The sequence below is a fragment of the Heterocephalus glaber genome, unplaced genomic scaffold (genome assembly GCF_053883595.1).
Source record: "Heterocephalus glaber isolate CG9 unplaced genomic scaffold, H.glaber_assembly_v1.0 deba00000621, whole genome shotgun sequence".
In the NCBI taxonomy this organism is placed as follows: domain Eukaryota; kingdom Metazoa; phylum Chordata; class Mammalia; order Rodentia; family Bathyergidae; genus Heterocephalus; species Heterocephalus glaber.
In genome coordinates, this window is record NW_028258153.1 from 10,577,961 (window position 1) to 10,598,597 (window position 20,637).

A 20,637-nucleotide genomic window follows, 5' to 3' on the forward strand; every position below is an offset into this window, starting at 1 on the left:
TCGTAGGGTGGCTGTGTGGATTGAGCACGATACTATGGGTTTAGAGCTTACTCAATAATTGAGAATACTCAATAATTATAGGTTTTCATTAGTACTGAGTATGGACATGGTGTCAGGAAAGATTTTTTTCCTATAATTCACACTCTCATTGCTTGTTTATTTGAGTTCTTCACTGATCCCTGGGTCAGCCTTGCCTATGAACATGAAAATGTGCACAAATCCTAAAACTAGTGCTTAATTCTTATTGGATAAAGCTGCAATGATACCTGTACTTTCAGATGAGAGAAGTCATCAAGAGTTGGTCATTCAGTAATGAGGGTGGATAAGAGAAAAATTTGGGAAGAAAAATATACCACAAACAATATTCGCTGGTTAACACACTTTATATTTAACAAAATAATTTTTTAATAATATATTTTTTTACACATCAAATATTGTTGCTAGAGTCCCCTTTTTACAGTTCAGTGTTTAGGTTTTTTTTGTTTTTCTCACTAGTTTTCAGGCACACCATTTTTCAAAGATTTTAGAAACTGAATCGTTTTTTAACAGGCATCAGCTCACAAACAGGATGTTGATCTCTTATTTAAACATAGCTGTAGTTTAAGCGGAGAATCAAAGGCGGAGAAGAAATGGAAATACAGAGATGACAGAGTGGCTGCAAACGAAGCCTTCAAAGGATAAAACAGCAGATGAGACCAGAACTCTGTTGTTCAGAGTTTGGAAAGAATTTCTCAATGACCTAGGTAGAAGGAAGTTGTAAAATGTTTATTGGTTTATGAGAAATTCTGTCACAGTATAGGTTCATCTCTCCCTAAAGGGGGAAAAATGTCAGTGCTACAAAGTCTTAAAGGAAACACTTGTAGTAAAAATGAAAAACAAAACAAAAAATCCAAAAGCCAAGAACAACAATAAAACTCCCCCTCTCTAGTTGGTAACAGAGGCCACTGAGCAGCTACTTCCTGTAAACTTTCTGAACAGAGTGTCTTGATGGATGTTATTCTCCATTCTAGTAAAATTCTTGCTGTAACTACCACTGTGCTAAGACTTTGATGCAAAATTTCTGTGCCTTGGCTTCCCGGTTGCACTTTCTTTCTGTTTTCTAGAAAGGACACAGTAACTCCTGAATAATAGATAAGGTACTATGCTACATGGCTCTATTAATGATATTTTCTGAGTTTCAAACCTTATTCCTGTCATTAATTATTATTATTATTTCTTTCCAAGAGTGTGGATTTTGGAAGCTGGCAACAGGCAACCTCAGGGCAAAGAAAGCTCTATAATACATCTCTGTCTAGACACAAGCTGAAGTGTGGAATGCCTTTACTTTTGAGTGCAGGCATAAATCATGCAGAATTGTTCATGAATCATTCATGACTGTCTATATGATGTATCCATGGTGGCAACCGAAAGGCACCAACCTTGCAGCGAATTGGTGTTCTAAGGGAAGGCGGCAGGATGTTCTTCCTCACGGTGGCACCAGCATGGCTATTTGTATCATAACACAAGCACAGTGTGCATAAAAGTGTCAGCACATTAATTTTGGAAATGACAACTCTTTCTTGATGACAGGCGACGTTTCCAGGGAGGAGAGGTTGACAATTTTAAATGAAAAACCAATTCTTGAGACTAGAAATGGAGTCCTGAGGGTGGGCCTGTAATGTGAAGCATTCCTCCTTCTGCAGGAGACTGACCTTCAGGGCTGCTGTTTGTGTGCGGCCTGAAGGACTCCGGGGTTCACCAAAGCCACATATGCAGGCAGATTTTGCCCAGCGTGTTCCCCTGGTGTAAACCACTCTATGACTGTTCTAGATCAGTGCTTCTCAACCAGGTGAAATTTTGTGCCCAGTCCCACCCCTTGAGGACATTTGGCAATGTCAGGAGACATTTCGTTGTCACAGTGGGAATTGTTACTGGCACCTAGTGGATAGAAGCTAGGATCCTGCTGCACATCCTAAAAATGTACAAGACTGCCCCGCTCCCAACAAATGGATGATCTGGTGCCAAACGTCAATCCCGCTATGGTTGATACACCCTGCTTTAGAACACAGCACTCCACAGGAGCTACGGCCAAGACCAGGTTGGGGTGAGAGCAGAAAGAGAAAGAACACTAATAATGAAGACAACCTTAAAGTATATTCAAGGACCCGATTGGATCTGCACCAGGGTTTTTAGGACAGGAGAGTGAGATAAGCGACTAACTGGGCCATGTGGTCTCAGAATTGTGAATTTTGCACTTGAATCGAGGTGGCATCAGATACCCTGTGTATTTTTTTTTATGTTACTATACTAGCAGCATTACCAGGGCAACCTTGAGACTCTTCAAAGGTTCACTTTAGTAGTTCAGTATCTAATATATACATTTAAAAAATGTTCAACAAATGGAATTGTATTGTGCAAGATTCACTCTACCCTAATCTTTAATTGAAGTCAGCACTTGAGGTGGAAAGAGTGTCCTGAATCTGGATTTTAGTCTTAGGGCTGAGTGGTTGTTACTATAACATGGCAAACATAGTCCTGAACCATAAAAACTGCTTTGTGTACTACTGGATTTCAATCAAATTGGAACTTGAAAGTCAGAAGTGTTGAAAAGGATTCAAATTCACAGTGGGGCTACTCACCCTGGTTCTGGTATTTATATTGCCTGGTGACAGAGTGGGCTTACAGTGTGTTTAGTTATAAACCAAACTCAAGTTCAGCATCATGAAAAGATGTGTGGTTGGATGCTACAATTTTAAATACCTGTCTCTCTTTGGATTCTTTAGTCAAGCTCACAGTTTTCTTCACCTATTCATTTTGATTGGCAGTTTCAAGGTTTTGTGTATGAAATGTGTGGTTTGTAAGAATCAAATCATGAACCCCCACACAATGGATGAAGTATCAGTTCTGATCCAGCCCAGCAGAGGGTCTATCTATGTGCTCATCCCTCTTTTCTTAGCTTACAGAGAATAATTCACTTCAGGGGAGTGATTGGCTGAATGCTCTGTGTCTTCCTTCTGAGGAAGGATCCTTCCCACTGATGTTTCTTTACCAAACCTTTTTTTGACACAACTCAAAATTTACTATGCAGTCAAATCTGGCCACTTAGGCTCTAAAGATGAAAAAAAAAATACTACAAGAGAAAAATCCCAGGTGGGATGTACAGAAGAGGAAAATGGAGTAAATTGGAGGACGGTAGGCTGGTAGGTGAGAGGCATCACCAGGAAAGGAGCCTGTGCAGGGCTATTTCTTTCTTTTGTTCCAGAAATCCAGTCATCAAGTCACCATCAAGCGTTGGAAATTACAAAAGCGGTGTAGATAGCTATATACTATATATATTTTATATAGCAAGAGAAAAAGAGAGAAATTTTCTCTTAGTAAAATATTCACTTTTGTCAACCCTAAAAGGTTTTTGCTGGTGACCCTGTTGTAGCTGGCAGGAGTTTGTTTTTTGTTTTGTTTTGTGTTAAACATGTGCAGTGTAGAAGCCATAGCATCCTCTCCTAAGAACTTGTCATTGGTTGGGAATTTGTCCTACACAGTCTGCTTGCCTTGGCATTCACGCTTTGAACACTGAGCAGGCTTCCACCAGTCCCCGTTGTGACAGTGACAGATGTTACATTCGTCCACTTTCACTTCAATGCCAGCCGGAATTATTGTAGTTCCTGCAAAGCAGTTTGGACCTGGAACACACACATGGATTGATTAGTGGATTAAATCTAGGAAGCTCCCTGGTCTCCCTCCCATGTCCCTCCCCCAAAGAACAATCCCACCCCTAAGCCATGAGTGAGTAGGTCAGCTATGCTAAAAATTTGTCATCGAGGAACTTTCTAGCCAGCCCCTTTAAATTCAAACTCTCAACCCTGCTACCTTTTGCACACTCCTCATATTTCTCATGTATATTATGTATTTTTTTAAAAAGGTGATAATGTTAAAAAATCTCATTGACTGCTTACTAAATATGTGCAATTTTCTAAATTAAGGTTCAGTGGATTAAACTAAATTTGTTTTGTTGCCCTAGGTGAAAAGGCTAGCAGAACGTACTCTGAAATACGAGTGGGGGATTGGCAAGTCCTCCATCTTGTTGTGGTCCCAATGGCTGGTGCTCTCCCTTCCAGTGGTGGTGAGAGAAAACAAACTCATTCATTCCCCAGATCCAGCACCTTTGAGCCCAGTTCCTGGAATCACCAGCTTGTTTCTTGATAACAATGAATAATTCATGCCTGGATGATTTATTCATGTCCCCAAACAAGCTTTGTTAGAGGTTCATTTGATTTTTCTAAATGCAGTTTTTTTCATCTGTTGGCTTCTTTTTTTTTTTAAAGAATGACCCAAATGGTTGGTTTTTGAAAGTCAGCAGGAATTTTATTTTACTTTCTCACATAAAGAAAAGCTTTATGGCAAATGTCATTTGTTCATTATAGATGGACGCTTTAAAAATTCACCAATCTAAGTTATTTACTTCTTGCCTTTCTCCTTCCTTCCTTCCCTCCTTTCTTCCCTTCTTTCTTTCTTTCTTTCTTTCTTTCTTTTTTTCTTTCTTTCTTTCTTTCTTTCTTTCTTTCTTTCTTTCTTTCTTTCTTTCTTTCTTTCTTTCTCTCCTTCTTTCTTCCTTTCCTTGCATTCTTTTTCTTTAAACCCACTCAATGTAGGGATGTTAGTGTTCAATATTAGTAAATATTATTTCCCAAATTCAAATGGAATAAAAAAATTACACCTCAATATTCAAAGGAACAATAGTGGGGTGGTACAAATTGCTGGTTTCTAAAAATAATTTCATAATGGCTCAGAAGTACATACACATTTGAACAACAAGAGGGAGTACTGAGTTGTGGCTTGCAGTGATTTATTAACCCATATTACTGGGCATATGCCATAAACATTACAAAATAATATGGCAGTGTATGTCAATATCAGTGCCCTACTTTCACTTTCTTGCCACTTGAGAATTTATAAGACTGTCTTTACCACCAAATAAATGAAATCAAAGGCTATTTACAATTTCTGTTCATTAATGGAGGCTTACTCTTATAAAAAATGATAACTATTAAATCAAAGTATATGTATTGACACAAATCTATTAATAACTGTGGCTGTAAATATCCATTGTGTTAGAGCTCTCAGAACTCAATTGTGCATGCACTTACCAGTGGTATTGGTGTTCCTATGCCTTTCCTTCACTCTGCAACACAAATATCTGTGGTATGTATCTGAGCATGGAGAACCATCATGAGTTGAAGGGATGTACTGGGTCAAGTCTGTGGTTAAACAGCTGGTGAACTATCTGCCTTCACCCAGGAGGGTATTTCTTTTTCTGATCATATGATACAAGTTCTTGACTATCCTAATTGCTAGGGTTACAATATGAATTCCATAAGGCTGGAGATTTAAGTCATTATTTATAGGTCAGGTTGCCTTTGGGACTGCACATCTCTGGGAGAAATCAACACCAAACCCAGTTTGTGCTAAACCCCAAGCTGAGGGAGTCTTCAGAGAAGTTAAGAAGACTTTCCCAGAATGTAGGTGGTTTCCCATGCTTGTTGACAGACCTCTCTCAGCCAGGTAGTTTAGGTGAAGCAGAATCTTTCCAGAGTCATAGTAGTTTCAGAATGGAACTAGATATTATCACTATCTGTGTGCTTGGTTCCTCTCTCTCCCTTCTCCCCCAAACCAAGCATTTTCACCCCAATTCTATAGTTTTAGCTTTCCTAGATGAGGAAAGAAAATATTTGTTTCCCTAAATAATGGTTTCAAAATTAAGAATTCCCTGAATGGTATGATAATAGTAAAAGGCAGGGAGAAACATGTGAAAAGAGATTTCTTATCAATCACTATGTGTGTATTGAAAGGATATCTTAGTAGAGCTCTAGTTTTCATATTTGTCTCTTTCTACATATGTTGGTGTCATGCTATGATTGGTATGTATTTGATTAATCTATCATTTCTTAAAAGCCATTTGGAATTTGTTGCACTTTCAGCCCAGGAAATATTAATTACATTGATGGATAACACACAAAAAAGATCCTTTGCATGTGTCAGAACTGACTTAAGGCAATGTCTGTAAATAACATAGCAAGCTCTCAACTGTTGACATCAAGACTAGAGGTATTTTACAAAACCAAAAATTCTTGTTTGATCTTATTAACTTCGGTTCTAAAGTGATTTTATTGGTGCCGTTCTGAGAATCTCAGGTGTAACTACAGCAAGTCTCGAGTTTGCTGTTAATAGTCTTATCTACTTAAATGTAATTTAGATAATTGTCAAGTGGAATGGTTGGCACTACTTAAAAACTGTTCTGGTTTTAGTGCTTTCTGCTTAATAGTAGTGACAGTAAATGCTAATTTGCTTTGAGGATGTGAGTGTTCTACAAGAGTTCTTACACAGGAAACCTATCCTTCTAGTACTATCCTCCTTTTATCTGGGGGCTGCTCTCCTTTTTGTCTTGGTCTGTGTAAGGGGTGAGTTGCTAAAAAGAGTGAATTTAATGGCAAAGCAACATATTTTAATGTGGGAGACTTTGATTAATTTCAGAAGGGAACAATAAAAATGATTAAACTGAAGTTTGGCAATAGGACCTCTGAGAAAATGGTAAAGGGATTGGAATTATTTAATCTAGAAAAAGAAAGTAGAGCAGTAACTCAATAGCTCTGAGAATGAAGGCTTGTTATGTGAAGAATGGTGACTAACCATTCATGATTTCTTCTGGGGCCTAGAATAAAAGGAAATGAAGATACATTGATTTTCAATGTATTGAAAACACACACACACACACACACTCCTCAGAGAACTGAGAATCAGATATGAAAGTTGCTAACAATGTGGTGAGATATCCCTCGCTTAGAGATTTTTAAGAATTTTTCATGGGTCTGGGCATGTAGTAGCTCAATGGCACAGAATGTGTTTAGCATGCATGAGGTTCTGGATTCCATCTCCAGCATGAAAAAGAAAACAACAACAAAATAATCTATGAAATCTTATCTGTAAGGCGTAATTTACATCATGAAATTCTTGAGGAGAGAACTGAATATTTGATATTTCTTATGATCCAGGTCTAATTCTATGTGTGGCAAATACTAAAAACTCAGTATGTGTTTGTTTAACTGAACAAAGTAGAATGAACTAGTTTGTTATATGCTGGAAACAAACTTATTTTCTGAACCTGTAGATTAGGCGTTATTATAATTAGACTTAGTCCTAATAATCTACAAGGTGATCTAAAAAGAGGCAAATTTTTAAATTAAGAAAAGATCTTATTACAGTAGAGAAATTTTGCCAAGAATGATGCCATAAATGTGTTCAAAGTGAGGGGAAGTATTCTGAAGGGGATGATTAGCAATGTATCTTTTACTAAAATAAATATTTTTTTAAACATTCCCTGTATTTTGTGATCACCCCACATTTGATTAAACATTTTTGGTAATTCCTGTCAAATAAAAGCATTATTGTATGTCCTCATCTCTTATTCTTTGGATCTGGTACCATGCGACTTCTGGCTCTTCCCTAAAGTCAAAATGACCATGATAAGTAAATAATTTGAATTAATTAAGGACATCAAGGCAGCCATGACAGGGCGACTAAAGACATTTATGAAAGAAGACTTCCAGAACTGCTTCAGAAAGTGGAAAGAATGATGGATAATGGTATTTGAAGTGAGGTGGGGTTTCTGAGGGGGATTAAAGGCAATGTGTCTTTTATTGTAATAAATTTTTAAAATTTAAATATTCATTGTATATTTTGATTGTACCTTGTAAATATAGCAATATTTCATAATGAATCAAAACATGTAGTGAAAATATCTTGAGCAATTACTTCATGTCAGGAATAGTTTTCATTTAATCTTGATAATAAACCATAGAAGGTGCGTACTCTTTTCTTCAGGTTGCTGAGACTCACAGATAGAAAATAACTTGAAATCACGTATATTGGACATGTCATGGCATTAATGGGATACAAATTCAAATTTCTGTGACCCATAGGAGGCTTCTAGTTGCCTAAGAGGCAGGGTTCCAGGAGTATATTGTTTGGTTTCTTTTGGAGATCCTGAGCTTCTGATCAGAAATGTAGAAGCCTAGTTAGTTTTAGTACTGAGGATGCATGCTGAGGTTAAGGGATGTGGAGTGGCTTGAAAGAAGTGAGACTGTTTTTTTGTAACTTTTTATATAGATACTGGTTTATATTGTGTGTTCATGTAGTCTCCAGGAAACATAATTTATTTAAAAACTAAAAGAAACTTCTCATACAGAAGATTCTCATACAGAAGATTCTCATACAGAAGATTCTCATACAGAAGTTCTCAGTGTACAGGATATAGACAACCTAAAAGCATAATGTAAGTGAACTGTAGCTTGGGAGACCTGGTTCAAAATGTGGTTGTATGACTGATTACATATGTGACTTAGGCAAACACTTCAGGGTCCCCATATGATTTGCTCTCAGAGAATATTCTTAGTTTTGAAAATGCAATTTTTTAAAACTGAGAGTTGGAGCTAGGAGGAAAGAGGGAAAAGGGAGCGTGGAAAACATTTTCTAATGAAACACAAATGATTTAGGTTATTATTCTGTATTTCTCTTGAGCACTTATTTTGCACATTTGTAAATAAAAAGTGGTTTGCAATTCTCTTTTCCACAGTAAGGATCATTCAAAAGGAATCTTTCAAGGAAGAGCAATATATGAAATATGTAAATGCAGAGACACTGTGGGGAGGCTGATGTGGGAAGCCCAGAGCTCTACCTTTTCAGTAGCATCTCCTTCCACATTCCCACTTCAACTTCTGTGAGGAAACATGAAGCACCAGATAGAATATCTAATGCTCAGAGATGCAGCATTTGGAATAATTTTCTCCAGCTTCGATAATCCAGGATTTAAAGAAACTAGCAGGAAACAGAAGCATCATTGCCATATCTGTAAGAATTGAGTACATTCACTCAGCCACTGAAGATTTCTCCTTGGTAAACTCTGAAATTTCCTTCATGAAAGGGTGCTGCATAGAAACTATGTGGAAAAGGAAGTTGATGGCCAGTCTTATCACTTCTCCTTTGCTGGTAGTGTTAAACACCACCTGATTATATTAAGGAATAACTGTAAAACTAGAAGTAAATGTTCTGAAGAAGAAGATCACAGACCTGTGGGTTGTAACAAACAAGCAGATCTAGTTCAATGTGTATTTGGGAGGTGCTCAGGAAAAGATTATGTCACCTGACCCTTTAAGGAGGTAGAAAGGGTAATGGGGTTGGAGTGGTGAGTATAGCATTCTGAAGTCATGAGATGACTGTAAAAGGGGGTCAGAGCAATGGTTTGTTGGGGTCTGTACCTCAATATTGGCTTGCAAGGGCAAATTAAGTATTCAGGAAATTTTATAAGCTCATTGACATTATTTTGGTGGCTTACTTGGCCATAGTGGGTGTATTTATGGCGCCAAAGTCAGAAAATGGAACAAAGCACGGCTTTAGCCTCTGCCTCCTACTCCCTGATCCCAAGGCAGTTGTCAAATATTTATGAGCATATCACTAGGCTGAGGCTCAAGATTCTGGATCGTGTTGGCCATGGTAAAGATTTTCATATTTACTTTAAAGCAAGAGAAGCCCCTGGAGTATATTTCCTGTCTCTGTCTCTGTCTCTGTCGCTGTCTCTCTCTCTCTCTCTCTCTCTCTGTGTCCATTAGATAAAGACCTTGATTCTGTAAACTAGACCAATGTCACCTACATGATTGGTCCATGAAACACCTAAGGCTGTAATAGGACCTACCTTGATGGATGTAGGGCTTCTGAGATTGCAGACAAAGGCTAGAACACTCAGGCCCTGGCACTGTGTGATGGTAGCTAAAACATTCTTTTCTCCTTTGTTGGAGGCATTAGAAGTATCTGCTGGAATTCCGGGGCAATATTAAATTAATGTCAGCAATTAACGCATCAACTTGAGTTAATCAGATTTTCCGTTATAGAAAGAAAAATCACAAAGGAAAAGGCCTCAGGAAGTGTGTGATTTGACCTGGAGGAGGGAGAAGGAAATGGGCTGGAAGGTAGAGGTGATTTCTAGAAAGATAGCTTATCTGAGATCCAGTAGGGGACCAGAATTTTGTGCAATGTAACTGAGACACTAGGCTGTCTGGGGACAGGCAGAACCTATTAGTCAAGCAACAAAACCAACCCTGGATAATTTAAGCAGAAAAGGCATTTATTAAAAGAACTTTTATCCACAGAATATCTAGAATAGCCAAGAGAACAAGTTGGAGGTAACACAATTGGAGCAAGGGGAAAAATCATTGGCATAGATGGGGCCCAATGAAGACCCATTTTGGGTACAGATGTAACAGCTGGCCACATCAGTCTCACCAACATAGGCTTCTGAGTGCTGTTGTTAGAACCAACAGCACAACTGTCATTCCTACCAGCCTTGCCAGAATGGAGACTTTGTAGGGCCACACTTTCAGAAATCAGGAGCTTATAATTTGAAGTCTGTTATAGGTACATCTAGCGGACATAACCTAGCCAAATGCAGATCCTCTAGCTGCAAGGAAGGCTGGAACTTGAATTCCAAGCATTTGTAGCTTTTCTAGGGGAGAGATGGGCTTCCTCCACCTGTAGGAGATTTCTGAAGGCACAGATGGGAGGTAATGATTCGTTTCTAATTCTCAGAAGTATGAGGAGTTGATGAGAGCAAACTTCAGAGTGCTGTTAATTACTCTAAACATTAGGCATATTCCTATATTCTTCTATTCCTGAGTCTGTAGTTTTCTCTGAATTTCTCAGATGAAATCCAGACCCTGATGACAGCAGTCAACTCAGTTAACACTTTTTAAATTCTCTTTAAAGGCTTGTCATGCATGACCTTATTTTCTGCTCCCATAACTTATTATTTTCTTTTCTTTGTTTTAGAGGCAAGACAGTGAGACCTAGGAATGTCAAGTGACTTTTCTAGAGTCATATAGCTAATAAAAAATTGATCTGAGATCCAAGGGCCATTTTCCATGCTCCATCCCAGAAGACATTTTTTCTCTGAGTCAGAGCCACTGTTCATTTCTTTCAAGTTTTGACAGCAGTTAGGATGATGTGGTTGTAACAGAGGGAATGCAGAGGGAAACAGGGCATTTAAATTACTCTTTTGTGAAGGTGTGTGTGGGGAGAGGTGTAGGTAAAGGGGAGTGAGTGAAAGGGTGAATAGATGAATGAGAAGGTCTGCTTCCAAAATATCCTTGTGGGGATGTGGCCCCTCCAACAGCTTCATGCAGCCTCTTCTTAGAAACTGTACAGTAGGATTCACTCCCAGGAAGCTCGTACAGCCAGAACATCAGTGTGGTTTCCATGATCAGCCTGGAGGGGAGCCAAGCTGGCTCTGAGGCCACTCAGTAGATGTGCTATCTTTGTTGCTTGTTGACCCAGGTGATCTTTAAAGCCAAATTTTTACTTCCAGAGACTACAAAAGCCAGGCTGAGCACAACCACTTCATGGCACTTCATAAATTAGTATGGTACCCCTGAAAAACCTGCTTCTGTGACTTTGTATTGCCTCATAATCCTATTTGGAGTTCTGCAATGTCTGGCATTGATTCAAAAATTTATTATTGATACTTGTTATCGTTTAGAAATTAATTTTAAATGATTTTCCTGTTGCATTAAAGAAGCGGATTCCTATTGTGTAAAGCCATAAACAGGCTGTACCTGTGCGGCAGACCATCTAAATCATTGTTTCAGCAAATAGTAGGTTTGTAAGCTTCAGTTTGTGATTGAATTGGATTGGACTGTGTGCTTCCACTTAACTGATTTTAATTCTCTGCTTCATAAAAACTGATAGATGTTATTGTGCTATCGCAAAGCAAATTGGCTTTCTGATCAGGTGTACCCATTTACAATCTTTAAAATTTGAGAAAAATATTTCTTTAAATCCTAGTAATTGGAGATGATTGCAGCTAAAATTGAATGAAATGACTCAAACTTTCATAGTGACATGTTTTGGTGGCCTTCTTAAGCCTAGGCCAGAGAGGCGTGATGAGATTCCAGTTGGCCACTAGAGCCACCAGCCTGGAAAATGGAGAGGCTTTCTGGTCTGCTTTTAGTCACTCTTCCCCATGTTACTTCTGAATCCTTTTTACTGAAACTGAAAACAAAAGCTTCCTCAGATTAAGGCGGCAAGATTCAGGAAGGATTGTTTTCTCTGAGGCTGCCCTAAGAGTGACTGTTAATCATTTTATTTGGAAATTCAATATTGCTGAACACCCACACAAATTTCAGTCTGAGAGCCTCTGAGAGTTTTCTGGCCCTTAAGTATGTAAGATTTATAGCTTGGTGCTCCAGTTAAATAGAAGGCAAGGGTTGGAGCTGGACGAGGAAGGAGATGGTCAAGCTACACAATAGAGATAAAGGTTGGCAGCTCTTTTTTCTAATTTCAGGCAAATTGGTAGGCTCCTAGAAGTGGGTGAAGTTCAGGTTTAGGGTTAGCCGGCCATATCTGTCCTGTCTCACCTTCAGAAGGTGGTCAGAAAATGGATCGGTTTGCCATTTGCTTCATTTTTTTGGTTTGAACAATGGAATAAATCTCAGCCAAGTTTTCCATGCTGAAACAAGACTGCCTCTCCTTCTTAGAGCTTTGAATGGATTTCAAATCACCGACATCTTTTTTTCTCAGCAATCCAAAAAGTAACTAGTTGATTTGGCTATACCATTGTTATAGCCGAGGACATGGAAGTTTGAAGAGATTTCAGAGGTGAAGAGATTAAGGCCCTTGAGCCAGACTTTCCATATTTCAGACTGCTCCTGCCAGGCGCTGGCTGTGTGAACTCAATATTCTCAGCCATAAAGTGGGAATAATAATAATAAAATAATAAGTGACCTACTTTATGGAAGTTATGATAGGGCAAATGAATTCACATATGTGAAGCACTTAGAATAGTACCTGTTATATGGTAAAGCTTAATAAATGTGAGTTGCTACTATTTCTAATTCTAATTACATTGGACTCTCAAGTTTAAACTGGCCTGACATATGAACAACTTGGGTTATGACCGAATTTTAGTTTTAACTTAAGACCAAAGTCTTGAGTTATGACCAGAATGTTGGCCACTGTGGTTCAGATACAGATTTAATCCTTAAAGAGTTCTGGAAGGAACATTACAACATCCTTTCCTGTGTAAGGTTAATTGAGAAATCCTGGGCCAATGTCTCTTTAAGGACACTGAGATCTGCCTGTATACAGGAGAGAGACTTTGAAGGCTGTGTAGAGGAACCTGAGCCTTCAATCGACCGACTTGAGTTACAACCAGCCCTGGTGAATAAATTGAGTTCATAAGACAAGGGTCCATTTTCTTACTGTTATCTGAGTTACAATCTAAAAACTTTGAGTAACTTATTAAAGCCTTTCATTTCTAATCTTTCTTCCTCTTTTCAATTTAAATAACTAAGGAAATTGATCTTATTTCCCTCAAAGTGAGTATGCATGCAGCTGGGAAGTCTTTGTGGAGTTCTCCCAGGCTCATTTCTGTTTATGAGGAAATCAGACAGATGAAGAATACATGGAAATAGTGCATTGCTGGGAAGGGTTAAGGAGAGATACAGTACATACTCTGAACCATTTGTTGACTGAGGCGAGATTTGCTAGGAGCACGATTTAAAATGAGTTTCTGAGACTGCTAATGGTTAAGTGCCTTCATTCGTTAGAAGGAAAGAGTTCAGCTATAGTAGTAGAAAACTAAATTCAGGGATAAAAAAGAGCTTGCAAGCTATGAAAATGGAAAAGTGGGCAAACATATACATATTTCTTTCTATCAATTTAAATAGAGTGCTTTTCTGTAGTTTTTTTTTTTAGTGCTTAAAAGAAGGATGAACTGTGAATGCTAACCAATAACAGAAATACTGGATAAACTATGGTACTCTCACCCTGTGGATTCTTCTACAGGCATTAAAAAGGACGGATTATAACCTCCAGCTGACTTGAGGGGATTTTCATGAGTTATTGTTGAATAAGAAAGTGATTATGTAGATAAGTGAGTATAACATGATCCTACTTTAATAAAATAAATGTAGACAAACAAACTTCTGTGTATATGTTTGTATAGGATTATGTAAAGGAGGGAAAATAAAGGAATGCAAATGCTACGTTAACATAAACAATCTTACTAGTGAAAGGTGCTGTGAATATGGGAGAAAATGAATAAGATAAAGGAACAAGACAATGATAACCAAGGTAAGAAAAAACTGCACCAAAATAAGGCATCATGACATATTTATATTTGATTCTGTTCACAAAAATAAATTTTGACATTGGGATTAAAATCAATGTATTTACTTAATAATGTAGTGGTTGTTTTTATTTCCTTAAAATTGTTATTTAATTGATAATACATCTGGTGCATCTTAGAACTGAAGAAATGTGGTGAAGGTCATAGAAAGAGGCCACAGAAACCACAAACTTCACTGCCCTAGTGTTCTGGACTCTGAATTGAGAGATACAATGTGTATTGCTGAGGAGACCAGGAGGTCTGGCTATGGAGCAGGTGTGATCTGCTTCAGTTTAAAAGATAACAAATCAGCGCAAGCCCAAGGGCTTGAGTTTGATCCCAGGTACCAAAAAAAAAAGAAAAAAAAAGATAAAAAATTAGATTTCAAAGGCAATATATCTTTGAACTAAAAAGAAAAAGAAGGTAGAATAGGACCTCAGTATTTTTCATACTGACTACATGTTGAATGAAAAAATTTTGGATCTATTGGGTTAAATACAATGTATTATTAGAACTAATTTCATTTTTTATCCTTTTAATGTAGCTACTAGAAAATTTAAAATTACATATGTGGCTTGCATGATATTTCTATTGCACAATACTAGCCTAGAGAAATGCTGGATTCCAGATGAAATGACAGGTGGTCAAAAGGAAACCAATTTTGACATAACTTTGTGGTAAAGAAAGCCATGTATTGTGGCAAATGACATATCTTTAGGACAGTGGGTTTTCAAAGCAAGCGTGGGCCCTTGATCAAGCCTATCAGCACAACTGGGGATATCTTTGAAATGCAAATTTTCCAGCTCCATGACACCTACTGCAGCAGAGTCTCCGGGTAGGAGTGGCACAATCTGTGTGACAGTTCTGACCCAGGTGGTTCTGATACAGGCTAAACTTTTGCAAACCACCAATTTAAGATACGGCAGAGCTTGGATAAAACCCACAACACTGGGAACCAAGAAGACAATATAGTTAGTGTACATTGTTTTTGGAATAAACTTTACAATAGACAGAGCTCATCCAAAGGCAGTGAATTCACCACGCTAGGAGAACTCAGGCTTTCAGCAAAGGGTCACTTCTGAGGGGAAATTCTGAGCAAGTAAATGGTGGTTAAATGGTTCAATTTACTTTCAAGTTGCAGCATCAGCCTCTGAGCTGTCATTATTGTGTTTCTTCAATAAGTGTGATTTTTACCCACATGACAGCTTGAGAATCAAGGAGTCGTGTGCGAACCATGGCATTTGGAACCGTTTTAGATGCTTTAATGACCTCACTTTCAAAAAAACAACTCATTTATCATTGGAAAGAAAATAGTGTATATTTATCTTTGGGTTTCAAACAGATTAGAAAAGATGGCATTACTTAGCTTCACCTATCATATCAAAAATAAAATTTCTTTAAGCAGCAAATATTCTACCTCTCACAATTACTTTAATATCACCTTTAAAAATGACCTATTTCATTGATGACAAACCTGAACATCTATTTTCATTCCCTTCAAACAATATTCTGAAGTGAACTTGCAAAAATGGAAGTTATAACCTCACTGAGGGTGATAGGGGTATGAGATATGACTTATGTTTATCAATGAAGTAAGCATCAGCACACACACACACACACACACGCACTGCATTTCATAATGGAGATGAAATAGAAAACTTTTCATTATGTTCAAAGACACAAAATACCTTACAACTAAAACAATTCATGATGGGTAGGTTATTTTCATTATTGGAACATATGACTAAAGATATGCTGCTGACATTTGCATGGCTTGGATAGTAATGATTATTAGATATGCCAAGGATACAGTAAGAAAATGGCATTTTCTTTATTGCATAACTAATGCATGTAGGCAGCTCACAGTTACAAAATGATGACTATAGACAGAATCCACAAAATGTTTTATAAACAGTTAACTTAGTTTTTGAGATAATAATAAAGTGGTAATTTAAAATTCCACAAGCAAATATTAACTACTCACCATGTATGAGCCATTGTTAGAGGGCACTGGAAATATAAGGTGGACGAGACAAATAGATTTCCTTCCTGTATGGATATGGTAAAAGTAGACATCAAAAACTAACAATGGGATGCACTTTATGAAAAATGAAGTAAAGAGTGCATATGCTAAGAGGATTTGATCCAGGCTGGACGGTAACTTTAAGGAAGCAAAGTGTGGTAACAGGAAGATGCAGGGGGCAGTGACCGGCATCAGGCAAGGGAGCCTTCTGAGAGCAGCTCCTAAGTGCAGTGCAGTCTTAGGGTATTGGGAAGCATTTGTAACTCTGCAGGGTAGAGCTAGGGGGCTGGGGCAAAGGAGAAAAGTAGAGGCAAACAGGAGCTGGTTCTTATTGGTTTGAAAAATTATAGTTGGTAGTTTGGATTTCAATAAAAGACAATCGAAACCATTATGTGACCAGGCTTTTAAAATTTGATTACATTACATTTTCTATAGATGAGTTGAAGCAGAGGTGAAGTAGTGGCAGTAAGGATGGAGAAAATCAGACAAGTTGAGGAATATTAAAGAGAGCAGATTCATAGAATATGGCCATATAAGTGCTATGGAAAAGAAAAGCAATAAAACAATGTCCATGTTTCTTGCTTATGTACAAGACAGTAGGTGATAATTTTGATTGGGGAGAAATACACAAGAGGAAAATTTCGAAGAATAGTCCAGAATTCAGGACTAGACATGGTGAGTTTTAAAACTTTTTGGCTTATAACAATTAGAAAGCTTAGTGTAAGTACTTGAATGTAAAGGTTGAGATCTCAAAGGAGGTATTTGACTATGAGGCATCACTTTAGGCATCTTTGAGATGTAGATGGTGAATGAATCCATGGAAAGACAATCTTAGGAAAAAGAATAAATGATCAGAAGACTACCATGGATGGAACCTCAAGGAATGGACATTTAAGCTAGAAGCAGTGGAATGGAAACCTGAGAAGAGTGCATGGGTATAAAGAGGGCACTAAAACAACATAATGAAACTCATTGCAGAAGGTTTTAATAAGGACTAAAATGCTACCGGGTTGTGAATAAATGAAGTTTGAGAATATATGCTGAATTTGACATATAGCAGGCCCTGGGTAGTGTTGGCAAAGGTGATTTCTATGTCATTACAGGAATGAAACTGAACCTCAGTGGTTTTAAAAGTGTTTTGTGCAGGAAATATGTTCATTACACATTCAAGAAAGTTCGCTTTGAAGAGAAGTTGAGATGTAGAGAAAAATAACAAAGAGAAAAAGCTTATTGGGATGGAATTTATTCATCTAGTCAATTTCTTTTTAAAAATTTTAAATCAAAGACATGTGTTCATCTGTATGCATTTTTGCTGGGAGGAAAGACCCAGTAACAGAATAAAGAGTGCAGGTCTTGAGAAACAGGACCTCTGGGTCTTCATACAGGCAATGACTTCTAGGACTTGCTGATCACAGTGAAGAGTAAAATCTCAGGACCAGCAGCCACAGCCTCACCAGAAAGCTTATTGGAAATGAGCCTCATCAGGCTCTATCCTAGACTCACTAAACCAGAACCTGAAGAAGAATTGTTCACAAGAAGAACAATTCTCCTAAGATGTAAAGATAAGAGGTGTGTGTGTGGTGGGGATGCAGACAGGTTACTCTATGTTGGAAAGAAAGGAATGAAGTGTTCCCTTGAGAGGAGGGAAGAGCATAAATAAGGTCTGTGTGGGTAGCTCTGACAGCTTCACCAAGAAGGAAGCTTGTGACTCCTTGTGGTCTGACATGAAATGTGTGTGCACCTCCCTAAAGGAGGAGGCAGACACTTAATTGATACAGCTTTGGGGCTTTTCTAGGCAAATTGGAATCAGCAAGTAAAGGGGCCAATTAATGAACTGCAAGATCTAAGTCAGAAGGAAAGTCAATAAAGATCAATGAGAACTGGTAGATTGGAAGGAAATGGGGTCAATCATAGTTACTGACAGACATGAAGAACACCACACAGTTAGCAACAGTGGATGTTGTCATAAAGAGCTCTTACATCTCTCCAACAGATGTTTTGTTGGTACATTTTACAAGTAACCCATCTAAAGTGTTCAGCTTCCTCGCCCCTCCCCTGGTCACCAATCCTAAAGTCTGAGGCCATCCTAGCCGCCTATCAAGATGCCGTCTGCTCTAGTGCATCTATGATAGGCTTGAGATCCTTAAAATGGGAAGACTTACAAAATGTGACTAAAGCCTTTAAAAGATCAGAAGATGTTCTTTCCCACCATGAATGTCCTTTTTTCTTTATAACCCTTTGCAAAATTTGTAGCCAAAGCATGTTGTGAACGCTGTACTGATTCTCTTCCCCTCAAATGTTCTTTCTTTAAACTTTTGAACTTCAAAGCACTTTGTTCCTCCCTTCTGACAACATTTAACCATATTTTTAAAAAAGGGTTTAACAGTTTTTATCCCTTCTAAGAAACTATCCAATGTGAATAGAAAGAGTTGTCTTGCTCATTTTTGTTGCAGTGCTGGGTAAAGAGGAGGTTCATCACTAAATCAGAACATTCATAAATGGGGTAGGCCCAGAAACATGTAATGTTACAGAGAGACTGGAAGAAGATGATAAAAGTTCTTTTTTTCTTCTAAAATTGGAGGTTTGAATTTTGACTTCTTGGCAACAGGGAGTCTTTGAAATATATGAACTAGGTAAATGACATACTAACATTTCTGATGCCCTTCTGTCTAGAGTGTGGAGGATTGTATTAGGTATACAAGATTAGAGGCAAAAATGGTAGATGGGAAACTGTGATAATTGCCTAGGTGAGAGACAAAAGCCTGAAATAAAGCATAACTTTAGATAAAAGCAAGAAGATCTTCACTTGATACATAGTAGGGTTGAATGCTATTGGACATAGAGAATGAGGCTGGTAACAGGTAATGGTCTTTCACTGAGAGAAACATGAAAAGAAACAGGTTCAGGGAAAAGGAGGAGGATGGTGATGACATGTGGAGATTAATGAGTTGTATGTTAGACATCTCAAAATATTTTCTGGTAAAAGTTCATTGAATACACTAGAAAATAATGGAGACTTATAAACTTTAAGGAAGAGTTAAAGTCAAAATAGAAGCATATTATTAAAAATATTCACATTTATTTTCTCCAAGTGGGATTTATAAGCCACTCCTATAGCCAAGTCTGTTGTGGAAAAGCAAAACATCTGGTGGAAAACTCCACTGACCTTTAGATACACCCAAGGTTTCATATGATGCTCATTTTCATTCCAAATGGCACAGCACAGCCCTAGGGATTATACTTTCTGGAGCATTTGAGCAATAAAGAGAATTTGTGTAGCATTTGCATTTTACATGCAGGTTTTTAAGCCAACTGGGTTCTAAACACTGAGTTAGGCACCTTTTAAACACTGGCATATTTGGGCTTTTCTCTTAGTATCATAAAGTCCCAAATAATGTTAGGAAGTCTTTGATCTAGCTGTTATTCTCCAAGCCTTAGCAGAGATGCTTAGATGCCTAGATAGGGCAGTGGAAGAAACATCAATGTTGTTATATTTGGGAATTAAAAGAAAGACCAAAGAAATGCATCCCATAATTCTACCCAGATCTCCATCTTTTGTGACATAAAAAGATAGTAGGCCAATATCTTAATGCAGCCTGTTTTCAGTACCGTGACAATATGTCATCCTCTGATGCTTTAGAGGGAGAAATAATGTCCTAAATAGATAGAATGGCCATATTTGTGTCCTTCTTGTTATATTCACCCTAAGTAGGCTGACTAGTGGCCTTCTAAAAGTGTCCATATCTTACTCCCTGAGACCCATGAATATTTTATATTACATGGTAAAAGAGAGTTAGCAGATGTGATCAAACTAAGGATTTTGAAACGAGGGGGCATTATCATTATTGTAACCACTGGGCTCTGCGTAAGAGGCACTAGGGAGATCAGGGTCAGTAGTATGAGATGTGAGGAAGGAAACAAGGGACTAAGGTGATGGGAGCAAGGGTTCATGAACCAAATAATGTAGGGAGACTCTAGAAGTTAGAAAATGCAAAGACACAGATGCCTCCATCCTCAAAACTTGAATCTATCAGATGCAGCAGCCTGCCAATGCCCTCATTTCAGAATCCTGACCTCTAGAACCATACAGGAGTTGTCTTCTTTTAAGCAACTGAGTTTGTGATAATTTGTTATGGAAGTAATAGGAAGGTAAAACATTACCCCTTAAATCAATCTGTAGATGATGCTAATGCAGGATGGATCAGTCCAGATGTAAAGTTGAATTTCTCAATGGATTTTAGAACATTTCAAGTTGTGTATTGATTTCTAATGCTACTGTTAGTACTCTTTTAAAAAAAAACTCTGGAAAGGGAAAGGTTAAACAGAATTCAAGATACTTGCCCACCTTAAGTAGGCTGTTATGATAGCCACTTGACAAATGATCTGTTAACAACTTGGTTGGATTTGACAGAAGCACTTGTGGTCTGAC

At 37.9% G+C, this 20,637-nt stretch overlaps 1 protein-coding gene across 1 annotated transcript in view; it reads right to left on the bottom strand.

The window, feature by feature from the left end:
- Nucleotides 1-367: 367 nt before the first annotated feature.
- Nucleotides 368-20,637, bottom strand: part of Vwc2l (von Willebrand factor C domain containing 2 like) — a 152,845-nt gene continuing 132,575 nt past the window's right edge. The window contains exon 4 of the mRNA XM_021263466.2: nucleotides 368-3,659. Coding sequence (XP_021119125.1) covers nucleotides 3,511-3,659 — 149 coding nt within the window. The 3' untranslated portion in view covers nucleotides 368-3,510. The remainder of the gene's footprint in view (nucleotides 3,660-20,637) is intronic.